The 20,619-nt window shown below is 41.9% G+C and overlaps 1 protein-coding gene across 1 annotated transcript in view; it reads right to left on the reverse strand.

Annotated features, from left to right (window-relative positions):
- The window catches only part of PAPPA2 (pappalysin 2), a 440,517-nt gene that overhangs the window by 165,068 nt on the left and 254,830 nt on the right, over positions 1–20,619 (reverse strand). Inside the window, exon 13 of the mRNA XM_073593407.1 lies at positions 5,748–5,952. Within this exon, the coding sequence (XP_073449508.1) occupies positions 5,748–5,952 (205 nt within the window). The remainder of the gene's footprint in view (positions 1–5,747; positions 5,953–20,619) is intronic.

Consider the following 20,619-nt stretch of genomic DNA (forward strand, 5'->3'; position numbering starts at 1 on the left):
CCAGTAACTGAAGCACAGGCAGCAGATGCAGAGCAGGAGTGGAGCAGGCAGGTCGGGTCACAGGCAGAGGTCGGCAACAGGCAGGCAGCGTAGTACAAAGGAGCAGGCAGATTCGTAGTCAGGACAGTCCGGGATCAGTGGCAGGCAGCAAGCAAGGAGGAATCAAAGACAGGCCGATGGTCAGGAGATCAGGTTCAACAGGAAACAGGAAACAGGAAGCAGGTGCAGGGACACAGGGAGCTGAAGATCGGACAGCACCGAGCCCCCTGTGCAGACGGCCTAAATAGGCAGGTTGGCGCCAAACACCGGACGCGCGTGCACGCCAACGCGCGCCAACGCACCGCGATGCCCACCAACAGCGCGTCTGCCCAAGGGAGCTCTCTGACACAAACAAACAATGAAAATTCTATAAAAAATGTAGCGCATAAAGATTGTTAGTGTGATGTGCATGGAAGACCGACGCGTTTCAACCCATAGGTCTTCTACTGGCCCCAGTAGAAGACCTATGGGTCGAAACGCATCGGTCTTCCACATTATCTCATATGTTGCCCTTGACCTCTATTGTGATCACTTTTTTTATATGTATTGTTTTTTTTAGCAATAAAAGATACCTTTTTTATCTGCACCATGGGGAGGCTTTATCTTTCTCTTTACATAAAGAAGTGAATGCCTAACCTTCATCATACGCAGCACATCCCAGCCGCCACTATCCAGTCTGGATCCACCGTGAACATCCATCTGATGACCCTGCCAGTACCGGTGAACTACCTACCTGTGCATTTTGATGGTCTGGTTATCGTTCCACATGCCCTGGGTGGCACCATGCCTTCATGACTCCATGTCTACGACAGGGGAGTCCACTGGATCCGGTAAGGGTTTACGCCTACCATTTTCTGTTTTAATGCCGTTGTGAGTTGAGGAGGTGTCCATGCAGTGATCTTCCAAGTCTCCTTTTCACATTCGGAACATCCTTCATTGCCAGTGACTTTCTTTATGTGCACACTTAAAGACTCTGGCCTTTATTTACCTTTTTTGGCACATGGACTTCCAGCATTGTTTGTTCCATTTACCACACCTGGCTAATAGGTTTGACATACACACGGGCCATTTTTTTTTAACCTGCAAGTGTCTCCCGAAATTCTGCCCTTGTGTATGGGGCTTAAGGACTACCAAATACCCCCCAATTTATTTGACAGTGCACACATCTTGCACCGTCTACCACACAATGCAAAAGAAATAAAAAGATGATGATCAGTAGGAAGTGATCGGAGCTTCATCATTCGATCCAAAGGCTTCAACACTTTCAGAGCTTCTTGCCCAGAACTACTGAGCAAATTAGGAGTTTTAATTTTACTATGACTTTGTTCGCTGCATGCTTTTTAGGGGATGACTTAGAATATACTGATGCTGGAGCAGACAAGCAACTAGCAATTTTAGGTGGGGGTCACAACTGATAGTCCACACAACTGTCTCAGTATAGATTTTCTTTACTTTCTTACAACAATAACAATTCTTTTCATACCATTTCTGTGGATGACTGTCCCAAAAAAGAATGTGTCAAAGGTGTATTAAATCAGTTCACATCCAGAAAGAAGAGCAAAACCAACCTGTAATCTCTTCTTCAGTTCATTTCAATTGATGAGAATATTTTTATAGAGTTTTGTCCTATTGTACTGAGAGGGATTTATATTGTACTCTAGTGTAGTACTATAAATTTGAAAACAAACCAGATAAGTTACTTGTTCAGAAACTGAGAACTAAAGAGAAATTTTTGTCTAAGTACACCTTTTGGCAGAGTTATGTCTAAGCCTAACACAATTCATGCTGCTGCTTTCCAATATTATCAAAAACTTTTATAGACTGCAAACCACTACTGATCCTTATGAGATTTCAGGCTTCCAAAATGAAATACTTCTTCCAACATTGACACATAAGGCAAGTTATGGGGGAATGCATTCTACAGACTATCAACTGCTGGCTTTGATAGCCTTTGTTAGCCATAGACGACTGAAGCAAATATTTCCTTCTATCAATGCCTCTGCAATCAGATTGTGGATGGATATTCCATAGGCAACGCATTTATTTTAGTATTTACTACTGTTATTCCATAATCCAACAAGAACCTCTTATGCCATCAAAAACTGTAGGCCTTTTGAATATACAGCTAACTATTTAAGCCAGCACAACAAACTGCAATATACTTTGATATTTAAAGATCTGTTATATACTGTTTTGTGAAGCTTCTCATAATGTTAGGGTCATTCTAGACCTAGTAGTACATACAAGAATCAAATAGCAATTACATGTCCTAATCCACAATGTTTTCTGAAATCACAACGCATTTCCATTTCTATATTTTTCATCAGAAGGCTTTTTAAAGCTACCATGTTCAGAAAATGATTTAATCAAAACAATCAGGCCCTCATTGGTTTTCCCTGGCTATAGGAGGCACTTAATATATATCACATTCATACTGTATGTTAAAGTGGTTGTAAAGTCTCAAGGTTTTTTACCTTCATGCATTCAATGCATGAAGGTAAAAAACCTTCTGTGTGCAGCAGCACCCCCAGCCCCCTCTAAAACTTACCTGAGCCCCATCTCGATCCAGCGATGTGCACTAGAGCCTCGGCTCTCCCTCCTCATTGGCTTAGACCACAGCGGTAGCATTTGGACCCAGCTACTGTCAATCACAGCCAGTGAGCCAATGAGGAGAGAGCAGGGGTGAGACGCACACCGTGTGTGAATGGACACAACGAGCAGTGGTTTGGGAGTGAGCCTACTCTGGGGCCCCCATAACAAGCTGCTTGCTATGTGGGAACTAGGCAGGAGGGAGGAGTCTGCAGCACTGGTGGGGGACCTAAGAAGAGGAGGATCAGGGCTGCTCTGTGCAAAACCACTACACAGAGCAGGTAGGTATGACATGTTTGTTATTTAAAAAAAAAACAAAAACCGAACCTTTAATATCACTTTAACTAATTTAGTAATAAAGATTTCAAAAAATGTATTACAACATTTTGGACATATTTTCGTGCTGAAAATACCTGCAGGTTGGTCTTAAAGTCAATTCACAACTGCTATTTACTTACTGTTTTACAGGCTTTACCCAAGTAGACCCCACTTCTAAAGGAGGGCAAACGATATCTACCTTATACTGTGTCTCAGAGGCCTTCAAAGTGCCTTGAAAAAGTATGCATACCCCTAGAAATTTTTCCACATTTTGTCATGTTAGAACCAAAAACGTAAATGTATTTTATTGGGATTTTATGTGATAGACCAACACAAAGTGGCACAGAATTGGAAGGAAAATAATAAATGGTTTTCCAAATGTTTTACAAATAAATATGTGAAAAATGTGGTGTGCATTTGTATTCAGCCCCCCTGAGTCAGTACTTTGTAGAACCACTTTTCGCTGTAATTACAGCTGCAAGTCTTTTTGGGGATGTCTCTACCAGCTTTGCATAACTAGAGAGTGACATTTTTGCCATTCTTCTTTGCAAAATAGCTTAAGCTCTGTCAGATTGGATGGAGAGCGTCTGTGAACAGCAGTTTTCAAGTCTTGCCATAAATTCTCAATTGGATTTAGGTTTGGACTTTGACTGGGCCATTTTAACACTTGAATATGCTTTGATCTAAACCATTCCATTGTAGCTCTAGCTGTATGTTTAGGGTCGTTGTCCTGCCAGAAGGTGAACCTCCGCCCCAGTCTCAAGTCTTTTGCAGACTCTAACAGGTTTTCTTCTAAGATTGCCCCCTGTATTTGGCTCTATCCAACTTCCCATCAACTCTGACCAGCTTCCTTGTCCCTGCTGAAGAAAAGCATCCCCACAACATGATGCTACCACCACCATGTTTCACAGTGGATATTGTGTGTTCAGGGTGATGTGTGGTGTTAGTTTTCCGCCACACATAGCGTTTTGATTTTAGGACAAAAAGTTCAAATTTGGTCTCATTTAACTAGAGCACCGGCATCTTCTCATGTTTGCTGTGTCCCCCACATGGTTTCTCGCAAGCTGAAAACAGGACTTCTTATGGCTTTCTTGTCACTCTGCTATAAAGGCCAGATTTATGGAGTGCACGACTAATGTGTTGTGGATCTCTGCATCTCCTCCAGAGTTACCATGGGCCTCTTGGCTTCTCTGATTAATGCTCTCCTTGCCCGGTCTGTCAATTTAGGTGGACGGTCATGTCTTGGTAGGTTTGCAGTTGTGCCATACTCTTTCCATTTTCAGATGATGGATTGAACAGTGCTCCATGAGATGTTGAAAGCTTGGAATATTTTTTTATAACCTAACCCTACTCCACAACTTTATCCCTGACCTGTTTGGTGTGTTCCTTGGCCTTTATGGTGCTGTTTGTTCACTAAGGTTCTCTAACAAACCTCTGAGGGCTTCACAGAACAGCTGTATATATACTGAAATTAAATTACACACAGGTGGACTCTATTTACTAATTAGGTGACTTCTGAAGGTAATTGGGTCCATTAGATTTTAGTTAGGGGTATCAGAGTATAGGGGGCTGAATACAAATTCACGTCACACTTCACATATTTATTTGTAAAACATTTTGAAAAACATTTATCATTTTCCTTCCACTTCACAATTATGTGGCACTTTGTGTTGGTCTATAACATAAAATCCCAATAAAATACATTTACATTTTTAGTTGTAACATGACAAAATTAGGAAAATGTCAAGGGTTATTAATACTTTTTCAAGGCACTGTATATTCAGGTGTGAATGTCTACCTAAATGTGTGAACCCCTGACTGTCATGCCGTATATTATAGATGATTAAGGAAAAATGACAATGCTACAGTCTACCCAAAACCGAGCTTTAAGCTTTTGGTTGACTTGCCATTCGTAGATCCCTAGTTATATTTCCAAATATGTATGCTAAAGCATACTTGCATAAAACCTTATGCTTTATGTATAATTTCTGCATCTGACCAAACTGTTACTATCAATGAATCAAGAGAAAAAAAAATGGTAAGGAAGCAGACACTTACATTTAGCTTGTAAGGAGGAAATTGGAGAAGCAAGATATTCCCAAGTAAATAGTTGACTGTTGGAGATTGACCCAATGGCATCAGGCAAAATTTTTAGATTCCTTAACCTTTTCTCACTTTAAGATGACTAATTATTACAGTACAGGTTGTAATTAGATCCGCAAAAAGTATTGCATTGTTCCATTCTATATCAGGTGTGGTAGCAGAAACTTGAACACATTGTTCAAGCATAATAGAACAATACAAAATTAACTTTTGTTTACAAAGTTAATTAACTTGCTGCTTTGACTTAGAATATCAACTCATACAAAAATGTGTGTAAAAAAATAGATTTTTGTTAGGTCCCTTTCAATCCAGTGGACCGATCGGGCCACCCATTGTTCTCTATGAGGCGGCGGATGTCAGCGGACATGTGTCACCCGCCAGCATTTGATCCAATCCAGTCCATTAAAAACAGATGGGTGGGGATCTGGAGGAATGGATGTCAATCAGATGGAAACGGACAGGCAGTCCGTTTCCATCCGACCACCCCTTAGAGAACAGCGGGTTGTGTCCGTGTCCCTGCTCAGCGGGGATTAGCAAAGAGATCCCTGGCTGAGCAGGCGGATCCGCTTGGATGGATTGCGCTCCATCTGAAAGGGGCCTTAATCACGGTAAACTGTACATGAGCACAAAAATCTGATTGTTTTAACAATGTAAAACAGTTTTGACTACTTTACCCTTACAAGAAAAATATTTGTTACCTGCAACCCTGTCCAGAGGGTGGTTGATTTCCTTTATTGCCTGGATGGCTCATACTAACTGGCGATCTCAAGGCCACTCCAAGTATTCCAATTATCGAAGAAGAGAAGTACAATGTGAGTGACATTGTTCTGTACATTGAGCTCTTTGGGTCATGTAAAGCACTTAAAACCACAGGATTCTTCTGGCATGAAAGCTCCTGAGATCCTAGAAGAAAAAAACAACATATTTTTTTATTGATCAACTGTTTTGCTTGTATTTCAAAAGCTAAAACCAAGGCTTTCCAGCATAAAGAAAAGCTTGATGACATATGCAGAGTTCTGGCCTACAAGGGGGCTTAATATCTAGATTATACCATCCAACAGTGTTACACTTTCAAGCAGAAATTCAAGCAATATATCAACATTAACAAAATGAAAAATATACAAAATAATGCTTTGGTGAAATGTGAATCTCACATGAAGTTTAATATAATAAATCTTTGCTGTCTTTGATTTGCAGAAGGGGGTGTGTGATGAATTAGGCATCGTGACTCAAACATGGTGTTGCTGTACATCAGTTTAAGATAAGTATATTGAAGAATTCCAGCTAGCTGCTTCAATATTCCACACTTGTATTTCTCCTAAGCTTTGCTTCCCTGCTTTAACTGAAGACAAATAAAAACCTATCACCCTATTTACTAGGGCTGCAAAATGAACTACTACCAATAATTTGTTGGGTAAAATTATTTAAATTTCTATGTTCATCAAGTGGAGTCTGTTATGGAGAAGGAAAATTTATTTAGGATCATAGGGAATAAGAGTAACTACAGTTGATTTTCTATGATTTAGAAGTTTAACTGATGAGTTTAATCTTTCAAAATGTCTAACAGAAGCTAAAGACATTCATTTGTATTCTTGGATTATTCAATAGAAAGTAAGGGTCCATTTCTCACAAAATATTAGCAATATTAGATGTGTAGATGTTGACACCCGATTTACTGGAGTATTTGAGAATGTTCTCACAATGAGACTGATTTAAAATCTTTTAGTAACTCAGTCATAATAAATTGTGTGATTATTCACTCCAGTTATTCATTTGTGCAGATGAATTAAGTAAACATGGATTTTCTTTGCACAATAGGATAATTGAAGTGAATCTTCTCACAATTTACTGTGTGAACATTCTCAGATCTGTTATAAATCATCCTCTTTGGGAATGATTTCCTAAAGGCAGATGGGCCGTTCACTTTGCAAGGGAAGTTGCACTTTGCCAAGAAATCTTCTCACAGCTTACTGAATGTGAAATGCAGAAAATACTCAATTATGTGCAAGGAAAATGAAAAATAACAGCATTTTTGCATGCAGGTGATTGGATGATGGAAGTCAGCAGAGCTTTACCTAATTGATTGAGCTTGGGAAGGGGGAATTCCCTTGGAAAGTGAACAGCTTATTTGCCTATAGCAATTTAACCCCTTTATTTCATACATGGGGGTGATTTACTAAAAATGGAGAGTGCAAAATCTGGTGCAGCTGTGCATGGTCATTCAGCTTCTAAACTCAGCTTGTTCAATTAGGCTTTGACAAAACCATATAAGCTGACTGGTTTCTATGCAGAGCTGCACCAGATTTTGCACTCTTCTGTTTTAGTAAATTAACCCCATAGTGACAATTGCATGGCTGAATATAACAAGTATTTAGCAAATTTATAGCAGTATCCTATATTTATACTGTTACATTTGTCAGTAAAGATAAATTTAACATTGTTTTCAGGAGAGACACTTTCATGATAACACGTTGAATAATATAGGCACATCTTTGATATTTATGGGGGGCAGGCTGGAGAAATCTGATGTTATCTGACAGTATTTGATTTGTGCTGAGTTTGCTCTTATACTACATATGTTATTATGCAATACTGGTAGAATTAAAGCAATATTGACTCCAAGCCTAATATGCAAAACAAATCTATCTATATGTCGGTGTCCTAATTTTATACAAATAATTTTTATTCAGCAAAACATAAGACAACACTCCGTGGGGGGGGCGTGGCCGTGGCAAGAGAGTGAGTGAACGTGTCTGAGCTGAGCTCCATCCGACCTGCTCCTTTTCACCGCTCCTGCAGCAGCTAAAATGGGAGAAAACCTCACCTGGAGTGATGTCACCAAAGCAGAGACCACCCCCTCCACCTCAGCTGACTCCCCGGCTCAGATCAGGCTCCCTGGATGTGTACTTCACTGGTGGAGGCCAGACACCTGAGTCCCAATCCAAGATGGCGCAGAGTGATCGCTCTTTGGTCGCACTTGCGATGTCTCCAGTCCCATCCCCGCAGCTGCCATCCACCTCACCCCCCCCCCACTCCAGGCTCCCTCAGCAGTGCTGCCAGCATCCCGGACCTGGATGAGGCCATGAGAGACAGTGGCTTGGCCGTACATGGGGCCTCCATAATCCCTCCATCAAGCCTGCCCTCCACCTCACCTCCTCCCTCCGCTCCCTGAGACTCCCCCCACAGTTTAGCCAAGGATCTGGATTTGGGAGAGGCCCTGGGGGATAGTGACTTGAGGTCCCATATTTTATCCCTCCCACAAGGGCAGTTCTGGACTGTTTTATGTCACGGATGGAAAAAGCTCTCAGACAGGACATTGAAACCCTGCAAGCAGATTCAGCCCACATAGGGGGTAGAGTAGAGGCTCTGGAGGCAACAGTAGAAGATATCACATCTACCCTGCAGGCTCTGCAGACACGTTGCAAAATACAAGCGCAAAGATTGAATTCTTTGCTGGATCAACTAGATGATGTAGAAAATCCCAGCCACCTAGGGACATAGTACCCACTCTCCAAGGAGTGTTTAAGCAGATCCTACGTCGGGAGGCCCCCGACCATATTGAAATTGACCATGCCCACAGAGCCCTAAGGCCCCCTTCTGATGACCCGGACAAACCACAAGACATCATTTGTAAATGACATAAGTACTCACTGAAGGAACGTATCATGTACCATGTCTGGGGGGTCTGCCATGTGGACTTCAAAGCAGCTAAGCTGTGCCTATTTCCAGACCTCTCCAGGCGCACACTGATGCAGCGCAGATCCCTCAAACAGCTATTGGAAGTCTTGCAGGCAGCCCATCTGATCTATCGCTGGGGGTTTCCCTTCTGCCTCTCTGTCACTAAAGATGATCATCAGGTCACTCTGCGGAATAAAACTGATCTGCCCCAATTTCTCTCTCGCCTTGGATTGCTTTCCATGGATATCCCAGAAATTCCTGTCCCGGCTCGCTAACAGCCATGGCAACCGCTGCGCCTCAGATGCTGAAACAAACCCTGCAATGGCTGTGCTCACCCTGCCGGGCAGAGGGCCTCTTTCTCGGCAACCTCCTGCGTGACTGTTTTTGACTTTGTTGATTTTTTCTCCCACCTTTTAGGATTATTGCTGCTGCTGCGGACAAACCACACGCACATCTAATCCTAGATGTGCAGTTTAGCTGGAGCGGGCCCACCAACTGGGTTCTCGTCTGATGCTTTCCCACTCACCCCCAATAGGTGAACTTTTTGGCGTTATGTTCCCCGGCTGGGGAAAACTACGGTGCATAGCTTGTCTTCAACTCTTTTGGCCAGGTGGTGACTGATGTAGCATCATTCTTAGGTTTCTCTGATCGCCTTCTGGGCATTCTGTTCTTTGTGTCATGTTTTATTGATGTTTTATTGGTTCTTATTTATGTTCTTTGTCTCCTCAGCACACTCTGATTTATGGATCGGATCTCCGTAAGTCTCTCTCCGTCACCCTCAGGCCCACCCTCAGGCCCCCGGTAGTCTCCTTCGCATCCATCCAATATGGCTTCCTTGAAAATTGTGTCATAAAATGTTTGCGGCCTGAGCTCTCTGTCTAAACGCAGTAAGTTGTGTCTTGAGACAAAAAGTCTGGGGGCACACATTCTCCTCTTGCAGGAGACACATTTTCGTACTGACTCGGTCCCTCGCCTTCCCACGCACCTATATAATCAGTGATACCTTAGCAATTCACCTCAGCCAAAATCTGGTGGTGTGGCGATTTCTATTCATAAACATTGCCCCTTTGTCCCATTAGATCACTATACAGATCCAAAGGGTAGGTTTGTCTTTCTCAAGGGCACCATGTTTCAGCGTAATCTTACCCTCGTGGTGGTGTATGCTCCAAATATCTGGCAGCTTGCGTTCATGGATAAGGTTCTGTAATCTCTCTTTATGTTCCAGGAAGGACAGTTGGTAGCCGGGGGTGATTTCAACGTATGCCCTGACCCGCAGCCGGATACCTCCTCTGGCCACTCGATGCACTCATTCGCATTTCTTAAACATTTCCATAAATCCCTACATGCCCATCATCTGGTGGACTGCTGGAGAGTGCCCCGCCCCACTAATACAGATTTTAGTTAATACTCTGCTACCCACAACGTTTATACGCGAATCGATCTCTTGTTGGTGGACCAATATTTTTTGAGTCGCTCTCCGGTGTGTCAATCGGACCACTTACTTGTTCAGATTATGCACCATATTCTCACAATTATACTCTAGTGCTACACCCCCTGAATGGGCAGAGTCAGTATACTGAAGATGAATGTGGGGTCAAGAGACCATTTCCACCTGCAAAAGGTGCCCATATCGTTGCCCAGATCTTTTTTCTCAGCCCTCAATAGTCTGTTTTTGAACTGTATCTGGCATGGTTGGAACCCCTGTCTGCCACTACCTATCTTACAACGCTCTAGGAGGCAGGGAGGATTGGAGGAACTTTTCATATGGAATTAGTATGAGGTGATAGCTCTGCAGCGGATATTGGACTGGCATTATCATGTTACTACTAAATCTTGGGTCCTCCTTGAGAAATTTTTGGCCGGCCGTAATTTGTCTCTGTGGCTCTCCTGGGAGTGCCGGGGTTTTCGATCGTGTGTTCACTATTATGACCCATGTTCTGAAACTGTGGGATGCTTTGAATGCCCAGGGGCTGCTGTCTTCACCGGTGTTCCCACTTGCACCCCTAGGGGGCTTCCACTGGTTCATTCCTGGGGAACACCTCTCCTACTTTCACACATGGGCAAGGTATGGGGAGGTACGATGTGGAAGGTTCATACATGAGCAGGGCTTAGTCTCTCCGGACTGGCTCCGTGCTCAGTTCAGCTGATTCCCAATGAATAATTGGCGTTATAGACAGTTGAATCATTTTGTTCACAACAAAACAAGTAAAGGCGCAAGTAACTGGAACAGATTATCCCACAGGGTTAAAGTGGCATATGTATAATAGTTTACACATCAGTCTAAAAGACAAATATAATTAATTAAAAGTTCATAAAGAATCCATAGAAAGTCCAAGGAGGATAGAAGGAGACCAACGCTCAAGGATGCCGTCATATGGGAACAGAAACCATGTTCCAATAGCACTGAAAAAGCACAAGGAGAGAGGCGCCTTTGGGTGTAGATTTGGGGCAAGTTTAATAAACACTTAGAAGTGGCAACTTACATTTGTTAAGTATGAAACAGGCATACAGTGAGGTACCAGCAGGGGGGGGGTCATCAGTAGACGGTCCAATCCTGTGTGATGGAGTTAAAAATGTATTTTAGTGGGTACGTTTTACCCTTTGTACTGAAAGATTTTTGGCCATGCTGTACAAATTTGCATGTTTTGCACAGTGCCATAATTTTTTAACTGTTCCTCTCATTTTTTTTTATGGACTCACCTGTCCTTACGGTTTGATTTATGTTAACCAAACCATCCGAGCTCTGAGGCAGAGATTTGGTGAACATAGGCAGTTCATTGAAGGAGGTGAAGACCCACATAGTGTTCCACGACACTTTGCAGTGGTCCACCATAAATCTACTAATGGACTCCAAGTATGGGTCATTGAGCAGATCCCTTGCAGCTGAACGCTTTAAAAAGCTGTGCGCTAGAGAAACGTACTGTATTTACAACCTGGGTGTCCTCTCACCAGGAGGTATCCATGAAGGTATTGAGATTGCCACCATCCTTTAGTATGTGTTTTAATCTGCATTGCACGTAGATATGTGTATAAGTGCATATATGCATGCATGTGTATGTGTATATATATTTTTATATATAGTATATTGTATATTTAACAATTTTATATTTAAACTTCCTTCAGGTCTGGTCTTTGGGGGGGGGGTGGCGGGCATTCGTAAGTATTAGTCGCGATACTAGCCTAGGATCACATTCTTATAAATGCTTAGCTCCTAAAAATAGGTCCTGGTTCCCAACCTGACCTATAGCGGCCTTTCCTGGAGGTTAGTGCTGTGGTTGGTTTGGATATATTCAGGACCTACATATATCTTTATATGTGTGTGCATTTGATAGTGTGTATGTACACATATATATTTTTTTTTTCACAAATATACGGTATATATTTTTTAACACTTTTAGAACAAATTTATTAATTTTATTATTCAATTTACATCATGCAGAGAACGATTCATGTCATGTTTGGTTATGCACTATATCCCCTTCCAGTAATTGATATTAATGTAATATCATGATTAGGGATGAGCCGAACACCCCCTAGTTTGGTTTGCGCCAGAACATTTGAACAGGCAAAAAAATTGTGCGAACACCGTTAGTCTATGGGACACGAACATGAAAAATCAAAACTGTTAATTTTAAAGGCTTATATGCAAGTTATTGCCATAAAAAGTTTTTGGAGACCTGGGTCCTGCCCCAGGGGACATGTATCAATGCAAAAAAAAGTTTTAAAAACTGACATCTTTTCAGGAGCAGTGATTTTAATAATGCCTAAAGTGAAACAATAAAAATGAAATATTCCTTTAACTATCTTGCCTGGGGGTCCCCTTAGTCTGTCTGTAAAGTAGTGCATCTTTCCTATGTTTATAACAGTACTGCACCAAAATGATGCTTGTAGTCTGTAGAAGAAGTAGAGGAGGTGTCCGCTGTTCGCTGCCAGTTTCCTGTACACCTCGGTCTGTACACCTCAGTGGTGTGCACATGGAAAGCCTCTTGTGACTCTATCCTCTGTAACTCGGCAACCCAAAGGAGATTACATGGCGCGGCTGTGACAGTTATTACAATATCCATTCAAACACCCTACTGAACAACGTCCAAGAATAAGTCTTTTTTTTGTGGATTATGCAACATCCAGTCCTATGGGTTCTACATTGATGGTCATAGAGTAACCATTACTGTTTAAACCTGAGATACAAGTTCTATCTGCGGAGTTTAAGAGGTGCCCGGCTTCCATCTACAAGTTTACCATAACCACCAGAGGTGGTGAATGCCCTTATGACCTTCCTGTTAGTTCAGGGGTCTATTATGCAAGGTGAGCAGTTTGGCTAACAAATGGTGTGAGCACGGACTAAGGAGCACTTCAGACTTTGCATGAAGCACCCTTTATCACCGCTGACGTCTTTGGTTTTCTATCTACATGTGTGTTTTTACATACGAGCTTATGGACTTTTCATTCATTGATTATTTTAGTTGTTTATTATTTTAGCGCTGCACTGTTCAGTATACTTAGTCTAAAAGGGTTTATATATTTGCCTTTAGTGTTCAGCTGCTGTTAGTAGTCATTGGGTTTTGCGCTGACTGTTTGTTTTCGATTGATAAAATATAGATAATACTGGATATTGAAGTCTCTCACTAAGGGTTTTTGCTCCACCTGCCATCCATCCCTCTGAGTAATTACTGTAAATCGGTTTTGCCCCACCTTCTAAATGCAGCCAGGTGTCTGATCCCTATCCATTGGAAGTCAGCCCATATTCCTGGATGGACTGACTGGATCCATCTGGTTAATAACATCATAGCAGCGGAGGATTGGGTGGCAACATGTAGGGACAGACATGAGAAGTTTTATAGTGTTTGGGCTACCTGGATACAGTATACTTCTAGTGCCCCACAGGCGCCCTAACTTATTAACTCTGGACCCTATTTGTCGCTATCCTTATTGTTGGAAGAGACTCCGAACTGAATTGCCTTTGTGTAACTGAGATTCAGACAGGCTTGCTAAAGACCCCAGAACACCTTTGCTACCTCATATTTCTGATCCTGGTTATAGTGCTGACTGTTTTTGTTTTAATTAAAGGTTGATAGGCGGTATAGCCTATTCCCCTACTCCCCTCCCCTTTTTTTTCCTACCCTATTCCTTGTCCCCCACTTACTAAACCCTCTCTTATTTCTGTCCCATGTCACATTTCATTTATGATGTCCTATATGGGTGTTTGGCTCTTGTTGGAGCATTAGCTTATACGCACTCCCCCTAGTGTTACTGGGGAATAAATAGGTGAGTCACCTGATGTTCACATTTGCATGTACCAGCGAGAGCTTGATGCTTACTTTGAAAGTTTCTAATTCATGGTCTGTTGCCCTTCTGGGCGCTTTTCTTTTTTTATTACTTATTTTAGGTTTTCTTTTTTTCTTCCGAAAACCAAACTAAAGATTATTAAAAAAAAACAAAGACAACACTCCATGGCTTAATTTAAAAACAAACTCTCCTAATGTGGATAACATGCCAATGCATCACAGCTTAAAGTGGTATTCTGTCCACCGCTGCAAAAATTAAAAGCCAGCAGCTACACATACCACAGCTCGCTTTTAATATTAGGACACTTACCTGTCCTGGAGTCCAGAGATGTCAGCACCACAGCTGATGTTTCCATCAGCTGTTGGGTGCATGCTGCCGCCACTGCAGGTAAGGGAACCCGGCAGTGTAGCCTTACGGCTTCATGCCGGGAACCCTACAGCACGAATGCGCGAGGCTCCGCTCCTCTCTCCTACTGGCCCGGCAGCAGAGAGAGGAGGAGAAGGTAGCCAAACAGTGACATCATGGTCCACGACCCAGACTCCCGGAGGTGGGAACAGGATACCTGTCAAAGGTATGCGCTCCCCCCCCTCGAAAAAATGTGGCATGGGAGGGTGGAGGAGGCAAATCGGTGGAAGTTCCACTTTTGGGTGGAACTCTGCTTTAAACTCTCAAAAAAGTAAAGTAAGAAAAAGTAAACAACTCATGTATTTATAGAGTTATATCATTGGCATCCACAGAAACTTCCCCTTAATGGTGGGCCCAGACAAAGGTCAAAATTGTTATGTGATAAAACTAATAATAAATTAGTACATTCAAGTCCAATGGTCCTGCCTCCCTGGAAAGTATCTGCACACTATTATGGTGAATGATGCTGTAAACAGGGCAGACATACTCACAAGTACCTACCAGATAAGTGTTCCTATAAAATCTGACACCTCTCACTCAGGTTTTGGACACAGCAACCATATTGAGTAATACCTGCCAAAAAAAATGCCCCACACAAGGTGTTAACTAAGAAACCTGGCAGGCCCACCAAGGGGGCATCTGCCTATAAGTGTCCCCAGTGACTCCAGATGTAAGGAAACCTTATAACAAGAGGTCAGAAAACTTGTTCAAATCATAATTACCATCATAAATGGACACTGGCTGTCATACATTAATCCAGCACTGGCTTGAACCTGTGTCTCTATACCGGTCAATAGCTCTAATAACTTTTAGATAACAGCCATAATAGATGCCTAGGTCTTACCACCAGGGAAACCTCTTCACACACACCTGATACCATACATAACCCCAATAAACAACTTGTATTTACTTGTATAACACATATAATATATAATGAGTCATACATGTGTAAAACTCTGAAAGAAAAGGGGTGAACTCAAGACCCAAAGTTGAAAACATTCCATCCAAACTGAGTTGGAAGCATATGACTGAGATTGGTTAAGATATGTGTAGAAAGCAACAAGATACTTATCAAACCTCCAGGTCCTTTTTGAAACACAATACATCATCTTTGTAAATCACAAAGTGCTGAGTCCAACAGCTGGATACATCCAAAAAGATTTTGTTGTAACAAAACTTAAATATCCCAGTCTCATGATCCGGTATCTCAGGCTTCCATTAAATCAGTTCAGAGTATAATTGCACATGGGTCCAAAAGGGATGAGCAGTCCATTACGGGGGGAGCAAAATATTATGTAACAGTGTTTAACCCTTTCATGACTAAGCCTATTTTTGAAATGTGGTGTTTACAAGTTAAAATCCGTATTTTTTGCTAGAAAATTACTTAGAGTTCCCAAATATTATATATATTTTTTTAGCAGAGAATCTAGAGAATAAAATGGCGATTGTTGCAATATTTTATATCACACGGTATTTGTGCAGCGGTGTTTTAAGCGCAACTTTTTGGAAAAGGGACACTTTCATGAATTTTAAAAAATCCAAACAGTAAAGTTAAACCAATTTTTTGTATAATGTGAAAGATGATGTTACACCGAGTAAATAGATACCAAACATGTCACCCTTTATAATTGCACGCACTCGTGGAATGGCGACAAACTACGGTACCTATGAATTTCCATAGGCGACGTTTTTAAAATTTTTTTACGGTTACCAGGTTTGAGTTACAGAGGAGGTCTAGGACTAGAATTATTGCTCTCGCTCTGACGATCGCGGCGATATCTCACATGTGTGATTTGAACACCGTTTACATATGCGGGCGCAACTTCCGTATGTGTTTTCTTCGCTGCGCGAGCTCGCGGGGACGGGGGCGCTTTAAAAAAAAAAATTTTTTTTTTATTTATTTTATTTTTTTATACTTGTAAATTGTGTTTAAAAAAAACATTTTTTTTTTAAATTTTATTGCTGTCACAAGGAATGTAAACATCCCTTGTGACAGTAATAGGTGGTGACAGGTACTCTTTTAGACCCCTGATCCCTCTTTTGCACTTCACAGTATTCAGATCGCCGAAAACGGCGATTCTGAACACTGTATATTTTTTTAAAACCGGCGCCATTGGCAGCTGAGTAAACGGGAAGTGACGTCATGGCGTCGCTTCCGCGTTTACATTGGGAAGGCTGGAACGAAGCCGCCCACAGCTTCATTCCAGCCCGCCCCCAGCCGGCGAAGGCAGCCGATTGGACACAGGGCTTCCTGATCGCATGGAAGGCCCGGTAAGAGCGGCAGGAGGCAGCGGGAGGGGGGATGTCCCCTCCCGCTCCTCCGGTATAACAGCCAAGCGGCTTTTAGCCGCATTGGTTGTTATATACAGTTAGCCGATCGCCGGCTCGAATCAACGGTACCAGGATGATGCCTGCAGCTGCAGGCAACATCCCGGTATAACCCCGGAAAGCCGAGTACGCAGATGTGCGTACGGTCGGCGGGAAGGGGTTTTAAACTACTATTAGAAATGCAATATACCTCATAGTTAAATAGTTGGTAAGGTTGAATAAAGACACTAGTCAATCCAGTTCAACCTGTGTGGGTCTGTGCATTGTGTGTTTGTGTCAATATTTATTTCCCATATCTCTGTATATTGTGTTCGCTAAGATGCACGTCCAAGAGTCTTTTAAAACTATCAATACTTCCTGCTGACACCACCAATTGTGGAAGAGAGTTCCACATCTTTATCGCCCTGGCAGTAAGAAAAAAACCCAACTCAGCTTAAGGTTAAACCGCTTCTCCTCTAGTTTTGTTTTGTGGCCCTGTGTCTTCTTACACTCCTTGAGACTAAATAGTTTCCTATCTACGCTGGGATTATCATTGAGGTATTTGTATATCGCTATCATATCTCCTGACAAGCGTCTCTTCTCCAGGGAGAATACATTTAGAGCTTGTAATCATTCCTCATAATTGAGGTTCTCCAGTCCCCTTATTAATTTCACTGCCCTTCTCTGGACTCTCTCCAGTTCCAGTACCACCTTCCTGAGGATTGGTGACCAGAACTGGACGGAATACTTCAGATGTGGCCGCACCAGTTTTATAAATTGGCAGGATTATAAAATTTAATCTCTGGGGTAAATTCCCTTTTTAATGCATGCTAATAGTGTGCTGGTTTTGCTTGCTGCAGCTTGACATTGTCTGTTATCGCTCAATCTGTCTTCTGCTAGGACCTCCAGATCCTTCTCCATCCTCAATTCCCCCAGAGGTTCTCCCTTTAGTGAATAACTTGTGTTTATATTTTTAACCAAGTGCATTACTTTACACTTTTCAACATTAAACCTCATTTGCCATGTAGTTGCCCACCCCATTAATTTATTGAGGTCCTCTTGTAAAGTTTCTGTGATGTTATTGCCCTACTTATTTTTGTGTCGTCACCAAACACAAGATCTTTCCTTCAGCGTATCAGCCCATCCTGCGTCTCTCTACCAGTCCATCAATAGAATGTGCAGCTTCATGGACCAACAAAGAGGTGTAGGAAGGGGTGGCCAAGACTCAGCTTTCTCATCTGAAGTTTGTCTTTTCATCGAGCTTGCATGAATGAGTATCATGGGTATACTGCAAAAGTAGAATCCAAGTCTGTACTGTCCAGGTCTCGTGTTTGCATTAGATGCAACCCCTTAACAGAAGATACTAGAGGACTAGAGGTCTTCCAAAACAGTGTTCCCTGAGAATAAAAATATTTGCACATTTACAGAACACAGGTTACCTATTCCCACCTAACACCATAAATAAAACTTCCTTTTAAGGTTATCTAGTCTATTACCCTGACATACATACACACAGATATATGTATACAATATATAACTTGAAGTCAGAGTTATAAACATTATTTACATTTTTACTTGTACGCTATTCTTTAAGAGGTTTTACTATTTTATCTTTGATATATTGCACCTTACAGAACCACTGTGTGATTTTTTTATTACCTCTACAGAAAAGATTCTATTTATAATTCTTCATTTTGATAAAATTCTTCAACAAGCCTCTGAAACATTTTTGTCAGTTGCACAATGAATCCTGATACTGTGATTTATTGCATACACCTAATGATATTGATTTAATTTTATGCTGTAGGACAGCATGGCATGTAGAAAACAAAACATGATAAATAATTACTTTCTTTGAACCGTAAACAAAGTGAATATATGACATGTAGTGGGATAACAGGGCTGCCTTTAGGATTTCTTAGCTGCACAGTAATGTGCTTGAGAAACCTTAAAGATCAGTAATACCTTTAATGCGGTAGCCCTATTGACTAATACAGAAAAGAGCATTTCTTGCAATAATCAAGTTATACATTGCACACAAATATTTGATAATGAGCATTTTGAGGTGGTACATCTCTGTGCAATCTGTCACTGATATATTTGAACCTACTAGAAATAATCTTCTTTTCAGTTGTCAAACTACATGCAAAACAATGTTCAAAAAATTCACAGAGATCCTATTACTGCATAGAACTTGTACTTCGAAATTATGCAATGAAACATTGGTAGAGCTTCATATAGGGTAACATATCCCCACTACACATTACTAACAAAGGTATGCCTGCTTAAAGAGATTGTAAACGTAATTTATTTATTTTTAAATAACAAACATGTCTATACTCACCTTCTCTGTGCAATGAAATCACACAGAGCATGCGGGAATCTCCTCTTTTCAGATCCCCACCGGCACTCCTGGCCCCTCCTCTCTGGCTAGTTCCCCCTTGGGAAGCTGCTTCCCATGGGGGCACTCGTGCGTGCTCGCACCCAAGTCCCTCTGTTACGTCCATTGACAGACAGCGGGACTTGGCCCCGCCCCCTCGTCACTGGCTTTGATTGATAGCACTGGGAGCCAATGGCTCCCTGTGCCCCAGCAAAGCCAGCAAGACCCAGAAGTGAGGGGAGAAAAGATCTGTAAACGTGCATGGCGCTGGATCGAATGAGGTCTCAGGTAAGTGAAGGGGGTTTGAGGGGGCGATGCTGATACCTAAACATTTTTTATCTTAATGCAAGGAATGCATTAAGGTAAAAAATGTTTAGACTTTACAACCACTTTAACATTGGGCACATGTTGGGATATTACAGATATTGATTGTTTTAGCAGGCAGTATGTGCAGCAATTCAGAGGTTAAGAGAGAGACAGTATATAAAAGGAGTGCATAATGTTGAGCAATATGTTTTGGAGAGGAATACAGTTCCAAAGTACTGCTGTTCTACCATCTGAACATGTCTGCAACCTCTCTCCATGGGTCTAATAACATAGACTTGTACTACTTTTGTATTTTTATTTTTGAAGCCAAATTGAGATAACACCTACTTTATAAGTATTATGTTCCATTGCATTACTTCAAGAAAATGCTGCTTGTCTTTTTATTTGCTCCTTCCTGAAAACTTTAGGACTGAAATGGGTACACTGAGGATGACTGCAACTCAAAGGACAATATCAGGGAATCAGTTGAAACGATAGAGCAGGGATCTGCAATTAGTGAACCTCCAGCTGTTGCAAAACTACAACTACAAGTCCCATCTGCCTGGGATCTGCCTCTGCCTCTGGGTGTCATGCTTGTGGCTGTCAGAGTCTTGCTATGCCACATGGGATTTGTAGTTCTGCAACAGCTGGAGGTCCGCTAATTGCATATCCCTGCGATAAAGGAATTCCCAACCAAAGGTCAGTCTGTCATGGACACCACCTTGAAAGAAATGGTAATCTCTTTAAGAGGCACTATACACAGAAACATGATGTCCCTTGTCTATTAGGTTAACTACGAGGTAGCTGAGCTGGGGGATAGGGTGCACCATATAGAAAACAAGATTGAAGATTTTGCTATGGCTCATAATGAATTAGGGGATGCACACAATGAGCAGGAAGAAGAGGTGAAGCTGCTCAAATCAACGCTGACTGACCTGGAGTACAGATTTCATAGGGACAATGAGAAGTTCAGATGGGTAGCAGAAACAGTTCTCCCTGTGGATCTCAACCAGTATGTGCAGCAAATGATCTCTGCTTTGCTCCCCTCAGTGTCTGAAAGAGAGTTTGTGCTAAATAGAGCCCATTGGCTCCCTTGCTCTCCATATCTACCAGATAATGTCCCCAGGGTTGTCATTGTAAAAATCCACATTTTCCATGTGAAAGAGGATCTTATACAACTCTCCCCTGCCAGACCCCAATTTAGGCAT

This window comes from Aquarana catesbeiana, linkage group LG07, assembly GCF_042186555.1.
Source record: "Aquarana catesbeiana isolate 2022-GZ linkage group LG07, ASM4218655v1, whole genome shotgun sequence".
In the NCBI taxonomy this organism is placed as follows: Eukaryota; Metazoa; Chordata; class Amphibia; order Anura; family Ranidae; genus Aquarana; species Aquarana catesbeiana.